The sequence below is a fragment of the Vipera berus genome (assembly GCF_964194415.1).
Source record: "Vipera berus genome assembly, chromosome: 1".
Taxonomy (NCBI): domain Eukaryota; kingdom Metazoa; phylum Chordata; class Lepidosauria; order Squamata; family Viperidae; genus Vipera; species Vipera berus.
The window spans coordinates 85308254-85329864 of record NC_138202.1 but is presented as its reverse complement, the minus strand read 5'-3'; the positions used below and the strand labels follow the sequence as shown (position 1 = coordinate 85329864).

At 36.9% G+C, this 21611-nt stretch overlaps 2 protein-coding genes across 10 annotated transcripts in view; one reads left to right on the top strand and one right to left on the bottom strand.

The window, feature by feature from the left end:
- LOC308676117 (catalase-like) overlaps nt 1-5778 on the top strand; it is a 29336-nt gene extending 23558 nt beyond the window's left edge. The window contains exons 12-13 of one of the 2 annotated variants that reach the window (XM_081341853.1): nt 3945-4031; nt 4607-5778. In XM_081341853.1, the coding sequence (XP_081197979.1) occupies nt 3945-4031; nt 4607-4612 (93 nt within the window). In that variant the 3' untranslated portion in view covers nt 4613-5778. Of the gene's footprint in view, nt 1-3944; nt 4158-4606 lie in introns of those variants that run through there. The other variant, XM_081341852.1, reaches the window with a different exon arrangement.
- The window catches only part of ELF5 (E74 like ETS transcription factor 5), a 55266-nt gene that overhangs the window by 19867 nt on the left and 13788 nt on the right, over nt 1-21611 (bottom strand). For 3 of the 8 annotated variants that reach the window (XM_081341880.1, XM_081341879.1, XM_081341878.1), the window contains 5 exons: nt 20962-21195; nt 20193-20243; nt 17033-17101; nt 13953-14148; nt 8490-10166 (listed from right to left, as the gene is read on the bottom strand). In XM_081341880.1, coding sequence (XP_081198006.1) covers nt 10070-10166; nt 13953-14148; nt 17033-17101; nt 20193-20243; nt 20962-21195 — 647 coding nt within the window. In that variant the 3' untranslated portion in view covers nt 8490-10069. Of the gene's footprint in view, nt 1-8489; nt 10167-13952; nt 14149-17032; nt 17102-20192; nt 20244-20961; nt 21317-21611 lie in introns of those variants that run through there. The other 5 variants (XM_081341885.1, XM_081341884.1, XM_081341883.1 and 2 more) reach the window with 4 other exon arrangements.

Sequence of the window (21611 nt, the reverse complement as noted above, 5' to 3'; positions counted from 1 at the left end):
GTTGGGTACCATCAGTATGCTGATGATACCCAGCTTTTCATTTCGACCCTAAACCACCCCAGTGATGCCCTCGACGTGATGTCCCGTTGCCTGGAGGCGGTTCGGGTCTGGATGGGGAGGAACAGGCTTCGACTCAACCCTGACAAGACTGAGTGGCTTTGCGTACCGGCATCTTGGGATATCCAGGATATTCCACCCCTTGCCATGGGGGTGAGTTATTACCCCCCGTAGATAGGGCTCGCAACTTGGGAGTCCTCCTAGACTCACAGCTTTCCCTAGAAGACCATATAATAGCTGTGACTAGGGGGGCCTTCGCCCAGGTTCGCCTGGTGCACCAGTTGCGGCCCTATCTAGACCGGGATGCCCTACGTACGGTCACTCACGCACTCGTGACCTCTCATCTTGACTACTGAAACGCTCTCTACATGGGGCTACCCTTGAAGACCACTCGGAGGTCTGGTACAGAATGCAGCCGCGAGAGTTGTGTTGGGAGTTTCCCGACACTCCCATGTCACACCTCTGCTCCGCGAGCTGCATTGGCTTCCAGTTGTCTTCCGGGTGAGATTCAAGGTGTTAGTAATGAATTACAAAGCCCTACATGGCATGGGTACGGAATACCTTGGGGAGCACCTGCAGCCGGCATCAACTTCCCTCCGCCCAGTACGCTCCCACAGAGAGGGCCTCCTCAGGGTGCCACCGGTCAAAGAATGCCGACTGGTGGCCCCCAGGGGGAGGGCGTTCTCTGTGGGCACGCCGGATTTATGGAACCATCTTCCGGTTGAGCTCCGGATGGCGCCTGATCTCCGCTCCTTCCGGCGCGATCTTAAAACCTACCTCTTTGAACTAGCTGGCCTGGCCTGATGGGATGGGGTCGGGTTTTATAAACTGATCGTAACCTTTTAATCTGTATTAATTTATTACGGGCATTGCTATTTAATTACTTTTTAATTTTTGTATCTTGCTTTTTATTATGTATTGCCCTGTTCACCGCCCTGAGTCCTTCGGGAGAAGGGCGGTATACAAATTAAATTAATAAATAATAAATAATAAATAAATAAAGTTATACAGTGGAGCAAAAAAATGAGCTATGACCTGTCTTCAGGCTTATGACATCTCAACATCCCTGGAATCCCATGACCATGATCTGGGACCTTGGCAGTCCTGCAGCTACGTGATTACATTTGCAATCTGAGAAGAGGTCTTCTGACAAATGGAATCAGTGGGGAAGCTAGCAGGAGGTCACAAGTCATGGTTGTGTGATGTCTTGCTTTAATGACCATGGATGATTTGCTGAACAACCATGGCAAAATTGGGTGGAATCAGATGATAAGCCAGTTAACATCTACACTGTTTAATGATGAATTTTCTGGTCCCGCTCTTGTGGTTGTAAGTCAAGGACACCCATTCTCTTTCACTCACTCACTCTCTTGCTTTCTCTGTCCCTCTGCCTCTCTGTCTGTCTGTCTGTCTGTTTGTTTGTGTGTGTCTGGCTCTGTCTCTCCACACACCACACACACACACACACACAAACCTGTGTGTTTTGTGTGTGTGTATAGTATTAGTTAAATATATATATATGTATATATATATATATATATATATATATATATATATATACACATATACATATACATATACATATACATATACATATACATATACATATACATATACATATACATATACATATACATATACATATACATATACATATACATATACATATATATATATATATATATATATATATATATATATATATATATATATAACTTATAACTAAATCTCTTCAATTTAGTGTTATGGATTATGGATGTATGCATGCTCTGCAATATCATATTTCTTTAAATATGGATGGTTGTTGAGTCTGTTTTGTTTTAAGTATAGATATTTCTTGCACTCTGTTAAATATTGTGTGTTCCTGAAGGGGAAAAAAAACCTAAACCACAGCTGTTGACACTTTAAAAAATACTTGGAAAGCATGTTGCTGAAAAATCCATGTTGATTTTTATAAAATTCAGTATGCTTCTTCCACGTAAGACTTATTATGTGATGGATCAAGCAATCCACGGGTAGCCCAGAGAATGATTCTGATTGGCCAGTTTCTTTTCCTAGAAAGATTTGTGGTTCTGAGTCTTATGCCTGGTGATACCAAACTGTAAAGATCAGTGAACTGCAGATAATCTGTCAGCAACCCTCTTTAAGTTGAGCCATCCCATCCTGAAGGAGGAGGACGGGGTCTGCTGAGAAATTTGCTGATTTTTGGAAGACAAACTTGCTGGGGCAGGTTATTGCCCAGTTACCTGGGAACAGCTTAACCCTGTTGCTCCTGAGAATGTGCACAAGATTCTAGGCAATATGAACGCAAGTATCTGTATTTTAGATCCATGGTCTTCCTGGCTTGTAAAAGCTTCTTAGGAGTTGACCTGCGGGTGGGTTCTGGTGGTGATTAATGCTTCCCTGTGGTAGGAGTTTGTGTCCCAGCATTTTAAGGAGGCTGTGGTCTGCCCTCTTCTTAAAAAGCAATCACTAGATTCCACTCTGTTAGATAATTTCCGACCTGTCTCCAATGTTCCCTTTTCAGGAAAGGTGGTTGAGCAGCTACAGAGGCTCCTGGATGAAATGGATTGTCTAGACCAGGCGTCTCCTACCTTTCTGGCTTTGTGGACTAGCGGGGTGGAGGGGTGGTGAGAGAGGATGGTTCCGCAGAAACAGTGGGCATGCATGCTTATGTGTGCAGCTCCATTTGAGCAAACGGCAGGTGTGGGTGCCTGTCGCTCATACAGATGGAGCTTCCTGCACAAGCACCTGCTGCTCGCACAAATGGATCTTCCAGTGTGAGCAGGAGCGCTCGCCACTTGTGCAAGTGGAGCTGTGCATGCTCGTGCACTGCTTGCGCCGCACAGTTCTGAACAGGGATTGGGACTCCTGATCTAGACCCTTCCAAGTCAGGTTCAGGCCTGGATATGGGACGGAAACAGCATTGGTCACTTTTTAATGATCTCCGGTGGGAATGGGATGGGGGTCGTGCATCTGTCTTGCTCTGTTTGACCCCTTGGCAGCCTTCAATACTATCGACCATGATATCTTTCTGGGATAGCTTCAGTAGTAATTGAGTTGGACTGCAGTTCTAAGATTCCTCCTTCTAAAGGTGCACTGCGCGCAATTAAGTTTTCTTCTGAATAATCCTTGCAATTCTTCTATTGGAGACTTTTCAACATTTTAATTTGAAAACTAATAAAAATGTAAGTTGTCAGTTTCCAGTCCAGATTAACTTTAGTGTTGAATATATTTCACTAGCGGTAGAAAAATAAACCACTTATGATAAATTAGATGTAGATATGTTTACTATTTACAAGTCTATGTATATAATGCATGTAGTATGACTGCAGTATTATTATCCTTATTATCTTCTTTACACCCTCTCTTATTGTATTATTATTATGATTGTTATTATTCTGTTGCTTTGCATGTACACTGAGAACGTCTGCACCAGAGACAAATTCCCTGTGTGCCAAATCACACTGGTCTATTCTATTCTATTCTATTCTATTCTATTCTATTCTATTCTATTCTATTCTATTCTATTCTATTCTATTCTATTCTATTCTATTCTATTCTATTCTATTCTATCCCATCCCATCCCATCCCATCCCATCCCATCCCATCCCATCCCATCCCATCCCAACCCCTCCCATCCCGTACCCTGTCCCTATGCCTATGCCACTTTGTTAGATATAAATAGAAAGATAAGTAGTATTTTTCTTATAAAAATATTTTTCAGCTTTTCATCTGAAAAATAGTACATTTGCCATATGAGTATTTGAAGTAAATACTCCTGGTGTGTTGAAATTTCAGATCTCTGTGCCAATAGCAACTGACTTCTCATCAGTACAGGAATTAGTAAAATAGACAAATAATCTCAACTTCCTTTGCCAATTTAGGTGAAAAACTTTACTGATGTTCATCCCGATTATGGTGCAGGCATTCAAGCCTACCTGGATAGACACAATGCTGAAGGAAAAAGAAAGGTAAGAAAACATCATCAATTCAGATTGCTGTGAAAGTAAGTAAAGAATAAGCAATTGAAAATAGATTAAGGCAGAGATGACACAAATGGCTGTGGACAGACTTAGAGGAGGAATGAGAAGAGCTTGAAATAGTGGTGGGATTCAAATATGTGAACAACCAGTTCTCTGTGTGGATGCTGCTTCTGGAAGTCCATTCTGGGCCTGGACAACAAAAAAATAGCTACTGGTTCTGCCGAACTGGTGCGAACCGGCTGAATCCCACCACTGGCTTGAAAAACTCTATGTTCTTCCATATAACTTACAATATCTGGAATCCAATTTTAACAAGGGATGTTAAAATATTCCATTTCAGTGGAATTAAAATAGTATCTATAATTATTAGTATCACCATGGCTTTTGTCACAATACAGATAGTTAGCAAAAAGTACAAAGGAACAGTAAAGAAAGGAATCTGTTAGTATTTCATATACATAAATGTATATAAAGAAATGTGTGTATGTGTGTGTGTGTAAATTAATAATTTATGTATTTTGTATTGAGACAAAGCTAATTCTCCTTTTAATTATGGTTTCTAGGATTAAGTTCATACTTAATACAGTACACAAACTTCATTCACTGGAAAGAAGAAACCTCATCTGTAATTACCAGTCACATTGGAAAAGTTTATCTGAAATCCCTCCATCTAGAAAATGAGCTATGAAAAGCTTTATGTATAATGGAATTGCCTCCTGTGCTATTAACTGCAATACACAACCAAGTGTGATTCGGACTTTAAAAACAATCTGAATTCACCATATAGTTAATGCTGAATATATCCTGGCAATATCTTTGAAATACATTAGAATAATAAATGTTTGGTTTATTTTTGTGTATTAACATATTTTATTTTCTATGGAGAATGTCGGTCATCCAGGTCATAGTTATCTTTCATGAGGCAAATGGACTTTCTTGTTTTTCTTTGAAGACATTTCACTTCACATCCAAGAAGTTTCTTCAGTTCTGACTGGATGGTGGGGAATGGAGGGATTTATACTCCTTGCAGACAGCTGGTCATTTGCATTCTTTTAGAGAGTCGTTGAGGCCACCTGGAGGTTTATCTGTGGCCTCATGGTCACCTGAGTAGTGCAAATGGGAGTGGAGCCTTCTTGGAACTGCTGAAAGGACTGTGTTGTAGAATGAAGATAGATGATGTTGTATCCCTCCCACTCTGTTGAGAGAGAACTGTTCAATTTTGGCCATCTATGTCAACTAAACAGCCCTCTCTCAACAGAGGAGCAGGGATACAACATCATCTAACTCCAGTCTGCATCACAATCGTTTCAGCAGTTCCAAAAAGGCTCCAGTATTTGGGGTTTATAGAAAAGAATCTAGTGTTCATGAATTTGTGAAATCTTGCTATTCTCCACAGTTGGAATTTGGGAGTGATTTGAGCATCTATATACAAAAAATAATAAAAAGAATCTGGAAGAAGGCACAAGTTTCTTTTGTATTCCTGCCACACACACACACACACACACACACACACAAACACAAACACATACATATACACACCCCAAACATGGATCATCAGAAGTCAAGTTCAGCTTGAAGGACACTCTATTTCATTCTACTGGAAAAGCAGCACGAAGCTATTTTTGAGAATCTGAAAACCACCCAGTCTGCCCAGCCAGACCAAGCCAATTTTGAATTGATCAAGGAAGCAGTCATTCATACTGTATTACCGCATGATTTTAGATTTGTGTTATCATCTCTTCAGTTACACTAAAATCTTATCTCTGATGGGTTCATCCAATGAAGCATTTTAAAAGAAAAAGAGTAACAGATAATTTTTATGACAGTTTTCTGTCCCAAATTAGGCTGATTAGGCTTTTAAACAAATGTTTTGCCTTTCTAAACTGCAATCAGAATTTGGCAGTTGGATGGATCTGGAGTACATAAAGTTGGAAGGGAAAAAATCAAGGCAGTATCAACCAACAACTATTTCAAATATTAGAATTCTTATGATTGACTCCCTTCAACAGTTGTTCTTCATTTTCAAGAAATAGAAAAAGCATTTTTGATAAATACACTGGAATTATCATAATAAACATTGCAATTATGTAGCAATTGAATAACCATTAGATCAAACAAAATATTAAATGCAGACCACTCAACTTTATCTGTGATACTGTTCTTATGAAAATAACAATTCTTAAAGGAAAAAAAACAAGAAATAGTGAAGATTTCCAATTGTGTGTGGGCTACAAGCAGAAAATATCTCATGTAAATTCTCAGTGTCCCATCATTTGTAAAGATTTGAATTTTTAACTACTGCTAATATGAGTTATCAAAACAAGTTCTGTTTAGAATTAAACATTTTATATACATTCTTTACAAACTGCAATGAACCAAAATTGCATGATTACAATATAAGAATTTACATTTGCTCACAAACATATTTAATAAAACAGCACACTTATTCTGGATGTGTTTTCCACTGGTACTTCAAAAAGCAACATAGTAAAATCATGCTACATCATTTTGTAAAAAAAGAACAGTTTTTTTTTAAATTAGGCCTATTGGCTGGCTGACTGCTACAAATTCAATTTATGGTAGATATTAACCATGTAGTTTTATATTGGTATTCTAGAAACTAGATCCTATGGGTGTCATTAAGCTGGCACATTCTGCATTTGGTTGCCAAAATAAAAGCAATAATAAAGTAGCTCCAAGAACAAATTGACAAAAATATATGTGGGAAGATCAAGTTAATTAAGACCAGGTACAATTTTTTTGCGTGCAAGAGGGTGGAATCCAACTGTACCTATAATTTGGTAGTTTATAGAATTCCAAAAAAGCAACACAAAGCTCTTACACTAAGCATGTCTACTAGCTGATTGACTTTTGTGTCTCTCCATCTCCAGACTTTTTATTGTGGTATAAGTTCAGTCTCCCAGCCTTTTCCTTCTTGAAATGGGAACTTACTCAAGTTCAAAAGGAAATCCTCTTATAATGAAAATGAACACTTTATGTTCATTTTGTTCTTGATCTTTGGAAATGAATAGTGAACAGTTTTTTAAAATTTTTTTCACAGAGAGCACTTTTTAGCTTTGAACCTTAGAACCTTACTTTGTAGATAATAAGCCTTTTTGCTTGCTCATTACCATGTTAATTGACATAAACTCCTTGAAAGTATGGATTCACTTATGTTGTAGAAGTTTGGGTCAGTCCAAGAATTATACTGCATAGGTTGGCCTATCATTTTTTCAAGCAAACAGATAAACAATGACCACTGCAGGGAATTCACAAAAGTCAGATTGGTAACCTTGATCATACAATCAAAGCTCTGTCTTTTTTACATGGTAACACTTGTAAAAAAGGGGAGAGAGGTTCAATTGGAAGTTGCCATCTTGACCTTTTTTTCAATGCAATTTTTTTATTTCCAAAATTACAGTTTAAATAAAGTCTTGACTTTGTTGCATGCATCCTACCGGTGGATAACACTGGAGCAACATCAACCCGATTGTCAACTCTATCCTAGCTTTATCAACCAGGGAAGAAAGAGAGAAATTAATAGGAAAAAAGAAACATTGCAGAAACCAGAATGAAATGGGTAGAATGGAGGAAAAAAATGTGAATAAAATCCTTGGGTTGATTAAAACAGTGAACAAGCTTTACTTTTGGTTTTACTGACTTAGTTTGGTGACATGTCACGTGGGATCTGTCAGATGTTTTGATCTATAATTCCTAGAGACTTTATATCCAGAATGCCTAATATTAAGGGAACTGAAATTCTAACAGATTTGATTCCCCATGTCTAGCTGGCAAGATTCTATTCTAGGCATAACAAAACTGAATGTAAAAGTATAGCATTGCTTTTATTTTTAATGTTCAAAAAAGTTGCATATTCTAAAGCCTTCTGTTTTTGTTAGGATTCACAATTGCTATGATATAAAATAATAAATCTGAGTTATAATAGAGGACACGAGAGATGTGTGAAGTTTGCAGAGAACCTCCTAATTTAAAGATGACCATAATATGCCCAATTATTCCTATCAAACTTCATCTGAGGTAGAATATATTAATGCACAATACAAATACATTGCTTTAAAAATAATTACACCATTTCTTCAATGCTTCTAATGTCAATATCCAACTTCTGAGTTAAGTAAATCTATTTAGAAGTATGTCCCACTAAATTCATTAGGACTTGCTAAGAGTTCATAGAAACACTTTGTTATTTTAGAAGACTACAGAATAAAGTTTAGTGATTTCCAACAAAATAATAGTTTATGACTTCTCCGATAAAGCACAAGATTTTGTTTTCAGAAAGGTACGTGAAATGTAAATTATTTAAATTATGGTCTATGTACACACTGGCAGTTAACTCTCACATTATATATAGTTTTATTTATTTCAAATATTTATGTTCTATCTGTGGCAGGCTTGATATATTTCATTCCATCAAGCATGGGTATCTTTCTTTTCTTTTCCTTTCTTTTCCTTTCCTTTCTTTTCTTTTCTTTTCTTTTCTTTTCTTTCTTTCATCATCTATTATTTATCAGACAGATAGATGATAGATGATAGAAAGAAAATCTATCTATTTCTAACTATCCATTGGCCGACAGACAGTCCCAGCCAGCCAGCCAGCCAGCTAATATTATATGAACAAATAAAAAAGGTGTGTGCTAAAGAATATATAGTGTGAAGGCAGTACAATTAATTAAAAATATTAATAATAAAGATGGTTAAAGTTACACTGTTACAATTTTGTAGCAATCTAGCAAGTCAGTTAATAAACTAACCTTATTCCCAGGCAGAGAATCAACAGTCCTAAGGAGCCAACTTAAAACATTTATTCAACCACGTTCCTGATGTAGAAATTTGTATTGAGGGAGGGAGTGTAAATCATAGCTAAAGTCTTTTCATGTTTTACAAATTGCAAAAGTGCCGTTATGAACACAGAACACAGTAACTTTCTTCCCGAAGGGAAAAAAAACACTTCTTCACAAATTCTGAAGCAGGAATATTTGTTTTGATTCCTTTCACATACGTAAAAGGTGAATAGTAGCAGCAAATTCTTGTCCAGCTGGAATCAGAACCAGTCTTTCCTAAGTCTTCATACACCACAAAATAATTTTTTTATTCATGCTGTAACAGATATTGTTGTGACTACCAGCATAACCGTCCCAAAGAATGTTGCTGCAGACAGGATGAAACTGCTTTTGAATGCAAGAGGACAGGCAGCGGAGAACTTGCAGGCTTTCCAGTGCTGGCGAATCAGATCCATGTCCCATTTTCATTGGATATATTGGCTGAGACTTTTGGGAGTTCCAATTCAACTACATCTAGAAGACCACATATCCACATTCAAGTTGATACGATAGAGAAAAATGATTATACCACGTTACCTATTGGAATGCGATGATAGACATGGACTATCTTTTACCAGCTGGGAAGCAGATCTTTTACATTTGAGGGCTTTTTAATATTATTTAAACACATCTTTTTAAAAACAACAACAACAACAACACACACGCTATTTTCCATTCAAGCAATAAGAAATTGCACCTCTGTTTCTTGTGCTCTGCTGCTGAGTATTAGAGGCACTATTTCTAAGGTTCTCTGGCCTGTAAAAAATATTATAAAGACTCATACAGACCACATGGCAATCGGTTGCCCACCCATGGGTGAATATAAAATGTTATCAAGAAAATGTTATTCAAGATTCCATCAAACTCAAAATGGAAGCGTTATAATGCTGAGATTTAGTTTTAAGTACTAATGACAAACTCTTATTGGCTTTCAGAGCAAATCTGCAGGAATTTACTGGAAAAAATGAAACCATGTATGGGTGTTTGTGCCATGCAGGTTATATGGAAGATAAAAAGTGCAAAGGCAGTACATTTCCTGATCCAGACTGTCTATTAATGGTTATTTTATCCAGTTATTCAGAATATATGGCCATCTTGATCTAGAAAAGCTGGCAGAGAACCTCCATGTTTTGGAGTTGACCTTCACATTGTTTACTGGATAATGAGTCCAAAAATATGGGTATCTCATGATTTGCTTTCTTGCCATCCATGTGCATTTTTCCCAAACTTATACACTAATCTCCTGTCAACTCGTTCCAAAATTCCAGTTTTATAATAATACCTGCAACAATAACAGTGAAATGGGAATTAGAAGCACCTGAACACTACATTTGAATGACAGCATGAAATATTTGGTTTTGACAACGCAGGGGCTTCCGCTCACATAGGCAAAAGTCATAGTTAATTGTCTCAGAACTTAAACTTTCCCAGATATTTGGGGAACCAGTACCCTTTAGCCATATTTTATTTTTCTAACATTTTCTTTTTACTTTTCAGAGTAAAGTTGTCAGGTTATTGTCAAGCAAAATGGAAATGTAGGGGTATTAAACGTTATATATATGGCTTAGGCTGGCAAGCACTCTATTAATGAATGTGTAATTTTTTTACTCATTTTCTCCTTCAAGAACATATCAAGCTGCAGCATTACCCCACCCCTAATCCTGCTCAAGTTTGATCATCTTTGGAATGAGTTAATCTATATCAAATTAGACAGAAAGTTTTACTTTTAAAATGTGCACGCTACCTCTCAAAACTAAGTTTTCTCAAATCAGCTCACAGTACTTGAAAATGAATGTAGGAGTATTAAATTGTTGTATTTGTTTTACACCAAAAACCAAAACAAAATTAAACCAAAAAAAACCTCCCACTCTTGATGCCCAACATGTTCCATGTTGAGCAGAGCTTTTCAGAATTGGGTAGCTAGTGTTGAAGGCCTGTCCCTCAATAACCACTTGGCTTGGAGGCTTTCAGTAAAGATGATCAATCTGGAAAAGTGTTTTCAATTTACAAATAAGGGTACTGAATTCCCTAAGTATATATGTGTCTCCTGCATTAGAAGGAGTCTTAGAATCACCCTACAAGAGGTGGGACTGCAATTACTTCCTTGTTGAAAAAGCAGCCATTTTGAAATTTATTTTTTAAATGGACAAGTTGTGCCTTCACTTCTTAAATTTATTTGATTATTATCTTTACTAAACTAAAAAAGGCTCTTTTCTCTCTTCTCACAGCCTGTTACTCCTTTTTGAAGATCTGTGCCATTGTTGAACAATGAGGAGGGTGGTGGCCAGAGGTGGGCTGAAATAAGTAATTGTGGAATCCTTTTTTATTTCTTATTTTGATGGAGAAACGTAAGGATTTAAAAAGTTGCTGTTTTATTTGGGCATTTTCATGAATTTTCCGCCTTTATTTGAAGTTGTGGGTTATAATTTTCACTTTGGGGTTGGTTGTTGTAGGAGGCTGAAATCTTTTGATTTTAATGGATTTGGACTGTGATAAATATTTGTAGCTCAGATTGAAATGAGGGGTCCTTGATGCTCTCACTTGGTTGTTTTCTTGCAGACATTACATTACTCAAACTAGGTAATATCATCACTAGCATTGATGATGTTACCTACTAGCAAGGATTCTGATTGGCCAGGAGATACCAGCTAGTCTGTAAAAAGCTTTTTTTTAAAAAAAAAGATTTATTCTTTGACCACAAGAGGGAGCTAAAATACTGAAGACGATGAAGCAACATAGAAGGTCTCTAAATCAGACAGGGATTGCAAAAATTATTTTGGAAGAGTATTTAAACAAAACAATTCAACTACAGGTAGTCCTCGGCTTACAACAGTTCATTTAGTGACCATTCAAAGTTACAGTGGCACGGACAAATGTGACTTATGACCATTTTTCACAGTTACGACCTTTGCAGCACCCCCATGACCATGTGATCAAAACTCAGATGCTTGGCAACTGGTTCACATTTATGACCATTGCTATGCCCCAGGTAATCATGAGATTACCTGTTGCAATCTTCTGGCAAGCAAAGCCAATGGGGAAGCCAGGTTCATTTAACCAGGTTACTAAGTTATCAATTGTAGTGATTCACTTAACAACTGTGGCTAGAAAGGTCGTAAAATGGGGCAAAACTCACTTAACATACGTCTCACTTAACAACCAAAGTTTGGGCTCAATTGTGGCTGTAACTCAAGGACTACCTGTATATGCCAAAGATGTCACATGGGGACCAAGACAAACAAATCACTCAAGTAATTAGAAGAAAGAGGAGCAATCCAGAGTTGCAACCATGTGTAGAAAGTTATCAAGCTACTGAGGCTACTGTGGGCCTATCTGACAATAAAAAAGGTAAAGGTAAAGGTTCCCCTGCACATGCGTGCTAGTCGTTTCTGACTCTAGGGGCCGGTGCTCATCTCCGTTTGGAATATAAATCTGTCACTAACAGTGTTCCTGTGAAGATGGTTTAATTTTAAATCCTCCAGTGCATTTGAAAGAAGAAGAGGAAAGTAAAGTGCAAGTAAATCTACAATCCTCAGGAGAACAAGTTTTCACTTCGAAATTTAAATGGGAATTGACAATGTTGACATATTTATTTTAAAAATCATATTAGAGAATCTCTTTAGAAAAAGAGAAGTTTATGTATTTCCTGATAGTTAGAGAAATTAATCAGTGGAACACTGTACATTTTTAAGCTGAGTTTGGACAACCATTGGTCTGAAATGGTTTCCTGCCTGAGCAGAGGGTTGGACTAGAAGACCTCCAAGGTCCCTTCCGACTGTGTTATTCTATTCTATTTAATTGACATTCTGGAAAAGAAAAACATTTTATTTTATGAGACAAGCTGGAGGGAGTGACTTAAAGATTTTAATTGATTACATTAATTGATTTTATTTATAAAGATGAATGTTTTAAAAATGATTAGAATTTTAAAATGAACATAAAAGAACTGCTAAGGTTAAAGAACTCAGAAAGTATAGTTACTTGTGTTAAAATAAATTATGATAGTTTAGAAATATTAACATGTTCAAATAGGAATAACAGGTAGTGCTCGACTTACAACAGTTCATTTAGTGACCAAAGTTACAACGGCATTGGGAATAAAAGTAACTTATGACCTTTTTTCACACGACCATTGCAGCAGCATCCCCATGATCACATGATCAAAATTCAGATGCTTGGCAACTGACTCATATTTATGACAGTTGCAGTGTCCAGGATCAATTGAGAAGTCAGATTCACTTAACAACTGTGTTACTAACAACTGAAGTGATTCACTTAACAATTGTGGCAAGAAAGGTCGTAAAATGGGGCAAAACTCACTTAACAAGTATTTCGCTTAGCAAAAGAAATTTGGGGCTCAATTGTGATTGTAAGTCGACGACTACCTTTATGTATCACTTCCCACAACTGGAGAAAAAAAAAAAGAAAAAAATGGATTTGGTTAAAATGGTGATGTAAACTGTTTTAAACAAAGAGGTTTTATTTAGTCTTGTTTTTATTGGAACATTGCTTGTATCTATTGGTTTTTATCCTTGAAGTAGAAAAAAAACCTAAACCAGAATTTAGTTTGATGATTTAATAATTGTATAGTTATAGAACTGGCTTATAATAATTATTGGTAAAGTAAAAAGTTGAGGTTGTAATTGAATTAGTATTTTACTGTGTTGGAAAGAGTCGGAAGTCAACATTTTTTTTGCTTCTTTTTCCTCATGCACTTCTCCTTTTAATCTTTATGTTCATTATATTTTATGCTATAATAAACCTTAATAAAAAACACTTAGCTTAGGAGGACACAAGAACAGAGCCTCTGAAGATGATTTTTAGGGTACAGTAAAAGCAATGGGAAGAGCAGTTCTTTAGATATGGTGAAAGCTCCTTATAAGCTAATATAGGCATCTGAGAGAGATGGGCAGTTAAGAATTATGAACTATAAACAAACAAACAAACAAGGCACTTGAATTGGGCCTGGAAATGACAAAAAACAAAGATTGCATAAAACTGTTATAACATATGCAAAATGCCCAGCTCCTATCAGCATTAGATATATCTTCTTTAAGTATTAACTTACCGGAGTGCTCTGCTTAGCTTTTCGTAAGTCATTCTGTCATTTTTTTTCCTTTGTCCCCACATCTTTGCCAGAGCATCAGATTTGATAACGCGAAAGATGCCTTGGTCTCTATCTTCCCATTCAAGGATACCCGAATTCTCTTCCGGGGACAGAAGAAGATCTCGTACAAATTCCCACAAGTGAGAACTCTGCAGACCTTCAAGAATGAAAGTGAACAGAGGTAAGAAAAGCTTTTCTGTGACAAATTATCAGAGGTTAGAAAATTATATCTGGATTGTAGAACAATGATATACCTAAGATGAAAGTAATGCCAGTAAAGCAGTTCAGCATAGTCAGGAAAAATAACCAATAAGGTGACACTGAGACCAAATTCCTTTGCTTTATAATATAGGAAACTACCAAGCATCCATGTGCAATGCAGTTTTCATCACTATATCAAGTGATAAGTAGGCCCAGGGTAATCAATCATGTGCCATTTTCTAAATCCTGTCAGACCCCGCTGAATGGATTTCATTATTTTAGTTATTTTCCTGCCATTCAAAATGGAAACAATCAGAAGAATAAATGTGCAAACTCCTGATTGGCAAAACTGAAAGGACCAACTTCTGTATGTCTAAAAAGAAAGAGGGCTTATATAATAATCTACTTTCTCTTAAAAATAAGGCCTGTTGTTCTGGAAGACATCTTGTGTGGTAGATTGATATAATGCAGTTTCTGTAGATGAGCACCCCATCCCATAATTCTTGTTTCAGAAAATTTAATTCCATCCCTTTCCAAAATTGAGCATGATCATCTTTTCAGTGTGATATTTTGTGAGATCTTCTTGTCTCCTGAGGCTCTTTTCCATCCCAAGCTTCCTTCCTTCCTTCCTTCCTTCCTTCCTTCCTTCCTTCCTTCCTTCCTTCCTTCCTTCCTTCCTTCCTTCCTTCCTCATTGGATTTCACTTCTTGTTTCTCAAAAGCTCTGTTTTATTTATTTTTTATTTATTTGTATTTCATATTTCTAAACCACCTATCTGCCTCAAATTTTGACTATATATTTAACTGACTATATTCCCATATATTTCATAGCCCCCGGGGTTCAGACAACTTGGGTATCTCTTCAATAAGAATTCTGTATGTCATCCAACATGCTGTTAGAAAATTAACAATTTAAGATAGTAGATGAACGCTGAGTGTACTTGAATCATCTTTGCCGAGATCACATAGGCTGGGGTAGCAGGAAGTTAAGGATGATGTGGTAATCTAAGAAGCAGATACTGTCTGACCTCTTTTTACTTTCCAGACTTGCTTAAAAGTCTGATCAGAAATGCAGAGTCATCACCTGAGGTTATAATGAGGTGAGGAATATACTGATCTTAGACAAGTTTGAGGCTAAATTGCAAAATTAATTTTAAAAATAGCGCATTGGATGAGCAACATAATCCACAAAGCTCATGGCAGCATAAATTATTGACGATCTTCCTGACCTTTGCCCATTTTTCTTTTTAATCTGGTGGAGCAGATTAGGCCAAAAATTGAGCCCTGTTCAGGCATTTGTGAAGAACTCAGAACAGGAGAAGAATGGAGCTGTGGATACAGCCCTGCTCTCATTTCTTTGAGCTTCCACATGTTTACATGGGAAGTCTGAAGGACAGCTGTAGATTCATTGGCTTGGACATGAGCACATTTGGAATAAACCATGCCTGAAAGTTCTTTGAAGTGTTTCATTAGTCAGAACCATGACAACCAAATGATCCAGGATCCAAATAAAGCAAGGACCTAGGATGTCGTATCCGTGTTAAAGAAATCAGAAGGGACTATTTTTATTAACAACTAAGTTGGCCTACATATGACATATGTTATGAGAGTCATAAGCATAAATGCTGCTAAGAAATAATGACGTGCAATCTGAAATGATAATCTACATTTTTTTCATTTCTCAGAGTTCTGTTGCTAAGGATTTGGGATGGTTGACTTTAGCAATGACTTGAGAGATCAAGAAACAACACCTAAATCTCAGAGCCTATTATCACATGTGATCTCTATTGACCCATGGCCTCTTACTGATATTGACTTCAACTCCCAGAATGGCCAAGCCAACCTGTCTATTGCAGAAAAAAAGGGAACTGAACCTTGTATTTCTGAAAGGTGCCCAGGTTCAGAAACTACATTAGTTATATCACAACAGACTAACATTTTTAAAGCAGGATTTCTTGGTAATAGTTTATCCAGTGTACCTAGCTTTTTTCCATATTCAGCTGTAGTCATAGCTAAAGTTTCACATCTCTTACACATTTGTTACATATAAAAAATAATTAGAAAAGAGTGATTCTTCATTTATAATTTAGGCTGTCAATGTTCATAATGCCTGTGTAGTGTTTGCGACTAAAAGCATACACAGGATGTCAGCACAGCAGGGGGATGGACAGCTCCAGGCTATAACCGCTTTTGGCGGGAAAGCCTGAATGGAGCAAGCCTGAGAGCTCCGGGGCATGGTCAGCTCTGGCGGGAAGTCAGGGTTTAAATCTATTGGCCACCTGCACTGGCGGGAAGCCCAGGTTTGAATCTATTGGTTGCGATTCACCTGGGCAGGTATAAAGAGACGCCAGGTAAACCCTTTCCCCAGCTTCGTTCCTGATCCCAAATAAAGAAGTTACTACCCAGCTCAGTGTCTGTCTCTCTGTGCGACCACGCGACATTGCAGCCTGCTTTTCATATTTCTTCTCCAGTAACAAGCCAGCCAATGACATGTTCAAAGGTAGCATGTTCAGAGTTTTTATTTCTGCCTTTCTTCCTGAAAGAGATGCTTATGCCGACTAATAGAATTCTTATTTACAGTTATGTCTGTCTGGCAGAGTCTGCAGAGTCGTAAGATATATAAAGAGATATTTATATACTGGTTAGTTTATAAACTGATTATAAAATCATGTATTTATAATGTATATAAATTCAGGTATATAATGTAAATAAACTATTTTTAAAAGTAAAAGCAAATAGCTGTATATTTGGTTTCATTTGTGTAAATATGAATATATGTGTATGTATTAATAATTCTCCGATACTTATATATAAAATTTTAGATGTCAGAAATATACCTACTTGTTCTATTGTGACCTTGAAACTCTTGACTCTTGAGGCCACCCGTTCTCAAACATGCCTTATCATTATCTGGAAGATATTTTTTTAAAAAAAAACGTAAATAATTCTGAAAGAATTTCAGTGATATTTAAACAAGTTTTCATGTTCTCTGAATAAAACTCTATGGAACACTAAACCAGTGTGGGTCTGAGGCTTTTCCTAGAATTAAAAACCCAGCTTCATCATAAAAGAGAATGATTAACCCCAATTTGGATAATTAGCTGAAATTGCATCAATAACCACTGAAAGTCCTGCAAAGATCATCGTTGGTCAAGTGTGAATGATCTAAAAGATGGTTACCAGAAAACACAATGTGCCCTGATACCATCTCTAGGTAAATAGTACTTTATATTATAACATTGCTCTAGAATGATACTCATGGAGCATAATTTTCTAACAAATAGAGGCAAAGGAGCTCACAGGACGAAGGCAAAATTGGCTGGTTAATCAGTGATTTTATTGTTGTTCAGTGCCCAGGCTAAGTTAAACAGCCTTGATTTCCTTGCATTTCTTGGTCTTGCAGCATGCACATAGCCAACCGGTTGGTAAAGATACACATCTGACCTCTGGGAGACTTACACAACCTGAAACTATCAAAATGGACTTATAATTACGCTGAGTTTAGGGTTGAGTCAGACTTGCATGTTACCAAATCCATGCAAATCACATGAAAGAATTGTCCCATTTACTTACTGAATGTCATTTCCTGCTGAAAACGAATGACAAAGAGAGCAACCAAATAAATCAACCTTCAAAAAGCAATAAAAAACTTAAACGTGTTATCAGTCGCTCCCCAAAAAACAGTCTTTCTGTGGAGAATCTCCCCACCGAATATATTTTCCATCAGCCCACCACCTCTTAACACTGGTATATCTGCTTCAATTTCACCAGGAAATACTTCCATAGCTTCCAAGGTGGGGCTATAAACTTCTTGCTTTTGATATCAAATGTCTTATAACAGGGGTCTCCAATCTTGGCAACTGGGGAATTCTGGGTGTTAAAGTCCACAAGTCTTAAAGTTGCCAAGATTGGAGACCCCTGTCTTACACAATTGATGGCAGCTGAATTAGGGCATTGATGGAGGCTGAATGTAGAAAAAAGGTAAATGGGAAATGGTGGCATATTTAAAAAAAATGAAACAGCAGGTATTAGAAAGGGAAGGGGACAATTATTCAGATGGCAGCTAACGGAAGCAAGAAGAAGCAACGCTGGAATTTTTTCTTCCAATGCAACTTCCATGTCTGGAGGAACAATTTTCATTAGGACCATGGTGGGGACTGAAAGGTTAAATTCCCACTTGAACAACGATAATCTGTTGTTATTAACATTTAATTTGCAATTTATAAATGCAAAGATGTTTTCAAAACAGTACCTATCTTTGGCCAACAGGTTTTAATGTAAACCATGTAAAAGTTTCAGCCAGAAAACACATAAAGTTAGTCCTCAACTAAGGACCACAATTAAGCCCAAAATTTATGCTGCTAAGTGAAACATTTGTTAAGTGAGTTTTGACCCATTTTATGACTTGCCACAGTTGTTAAATGAATCACTGCAGGTGTTAAGTTAGTAACATGGTTGTTAGGTGAACCTGGCTTCCCCATTGACTTTGCTTGTCAGAAGGTTACAAAAGTTGATGAAATGACCCCAGGACACTGGCAACCGTCATAAATATGAGGCAAGCGTCTGAATTTAGATCACGTGTCCATGGGGATGCTGCAATGGTCGTAAGTATGAAAAACAGTCATAAGTCAAATTTTTCATTGCTGTTGTAACTTTGAACAGTCACTAAATGAACTGTTATAGGTTGAGGACTACTTGCATTACAGTAGTCTAACATGGAAAATATAATTAGAATCATAAAGTCCAAGGAGGATAAATCCTTGAATAGAAGATTTAATTGTCAGAAAAGTGTTACTTTTACTACACTGTCTGATCACTGAAAAGCAAGGCAGCATCTAATATAAGAACAATACTGTGAACTTGGGTTGATAGACAGCATGCTGCCTATTAATCATTAGAAAACTCAATAATGTGTTTTCTGATATCAACTGTCTGTTTATCTTAGTCTATTTGATCACAGCTTCTAAACATTGCCTAAATTCTAACCTGTCAGGCTTAGATCTTTAATTTATGAGATATAGATCTAAATTCTTTGGCACTGTAACAGCACTCCTCTCCAAAGCTCCAGTTGTAGATATTTAATGTAGATATTAAAAAGCTTTGGTGAGAATTCTACACCTGCCTGACACTATGCACAAACTTTGCACGCTATCAAGGAAAAATATATTTATCTGAGGCTACATGTCAATATTCTTTCTAATTTTTTCAGTTGGTAGGGGGAATGGCACAGAAAGAAGTGCATGAGTTCAATCAGGTGATCAAGGAAACGTTTCCCATTTTAGTTTTCTTGTAGACGTCTCCTACAAAATCAGTTAAAAGCCAAACTGGAAATGATTAAGGAGGAACATAGCATCTAATCATACTTGATGTTGCTCTGCTATTAACCGGTCTAAAACCAAAAACCCCATACTCAGTGCTTTTTTTGTAAAAGAAAAAGGTGCCGGAACTCACACGTGTCATACAACCCGCCTTGCCTACCCTACAAGGTTCCATCCAAAAAAGGTGCCGGAACTCCGTTCTGAGCGTTCTATGAGAAAAAAAGCCCTGCCCATACTCCAGAACAAAAGCTCAAAGGTTAGATGATTGATGGGAGGCTAGATCTTATTTAGAGAGGATTTATTATTATTTTTTTATAAAGAGCTTTGGGGCTTTACATTCTGCAATGATTTTGAACAGGAATTTTGCTCTAAGGATGCAGGAGATGGATCATGATCCAATAATTATTTCCTCTGAAAGCAAACAAGGAAACATGGCATTAATTGTGACCGTGGGTGTCTGTGGGGCAAATTTTGATATGTGCGCCATGACATTTCCACATAAAACTGTAACTTATACAGTCATAGCCTTTGCATCATTGGGAGTAGGTTGCTCTCACTGTTCTTGTGCAGCCAGAACAAGGAGAGTAAACTACTAACGCTACTGCTGAGAGAACCTCTAACCCCAGCTGAAATATTTCATTTATTATAACAAGTTTATTACAAACTTTTGAAGTTTCCCTTACAGTCTTTTTCAGATGACTTTGTATCTTCATTGTCCTGAAAGAAGGAGATACCTATAAAAACAAATATAGATTACAGTGTTATTGTATATAATAAAAATGCCTTACTTAGAATTTCTGTACCATTGCAATATTTTTTTAAAAAAAATTCTCATGTGAACAGATTGTTCTGCGCTGTGATTTAGCTTTTCAATTTCTTCTTTAAAATGGTGCAAAAGAGCCAACATTGAGATACACCTATAGATGCTCCATCTTATTATTTATTAAAATCACAGCTCTTGCTAGAAATGAGATCTAAGGCTTTGAAGAGGGACATCATTCAAAGTCATGTGGGCTGAATGAATTACCTTCTCAGTCTGGATTAGTCCAAGGGCTGTCCCCAGATAGGTTCAAAATAATCAATTTTAACGTTTTAAACACTCCCCTTCTCCCATGAACATTCCTGATTAGACCCATGAGTCAGAATTTACTCTTTTCTATATTTTTCCCCCTCATTTTAATCTCATCTTGCTTTTGGCTGCCTTTTGTGGTTTTCATTTCTCTTTGCCTGATCTTATCTCTTGGTCTAATTTTGCAAGGATTAATTTGATTTAATGAGTTTCTAAATTGTTTCAATCTTATCTGGTCTTTCTTTCTTTGGATATGTCTGCTAGATTGTGATTTAGCATCACATGGCAGTCTCACTGGCTGCCATTTCAATACTTTGCATAAGGCTGAGCATTACACCCAGAAAGAAACAGTAATATTCTGATTAAATCTTTGGCACACTGACCACGAATCTTGATGTTTTGGAGAATGAAGTAGAGGTATTCACCACAAATTCCAGCAGCATTTAAAAATTCTTCTTGGGTCATACAACAGAGCTGGTGGCCATTTATGTTGAAGTGGGAAAAGGAAATGCAGTTAGCATCCAATTTGTATTGATCACAGCAAAACTGTAGCCACTCACAGACATTGTGTCTTGTCCAGTATTCTGGATGCATTGATGTCCAGGATGAATCACAAGCTGTCACAATATGTTGAGAAAAAAATCCAGTAGTTAAAGTTTGAACAACTTAGTTGTTTACTTTAATGAAGAACTTCAGATCAACTTCTGAAGCCATAAATGTCCAGAAGGATGTGGGCAACTGAAAAAAAATATGCATAACAATACAATGTCATGATGGAAAGCATGCTCCTTAATATTTGCGTTAACATTGCAATACGAGAATGAAAGGATAGAGCTTGCATGGTGACTACACATTGCAGTTTTAATCATTTTGCCATCATTGTAGTTAAGAATGAATGCCTATATCCAAAGCCACATTACCAAATGTTATTTAATGTCAGTTCAAGCTAACAATGTTGTCTGTTGCATTATTGTATAATATTACTGACAATAGGCCACATTTATGAGATAGAAGGATGACTGATCCTAAACTG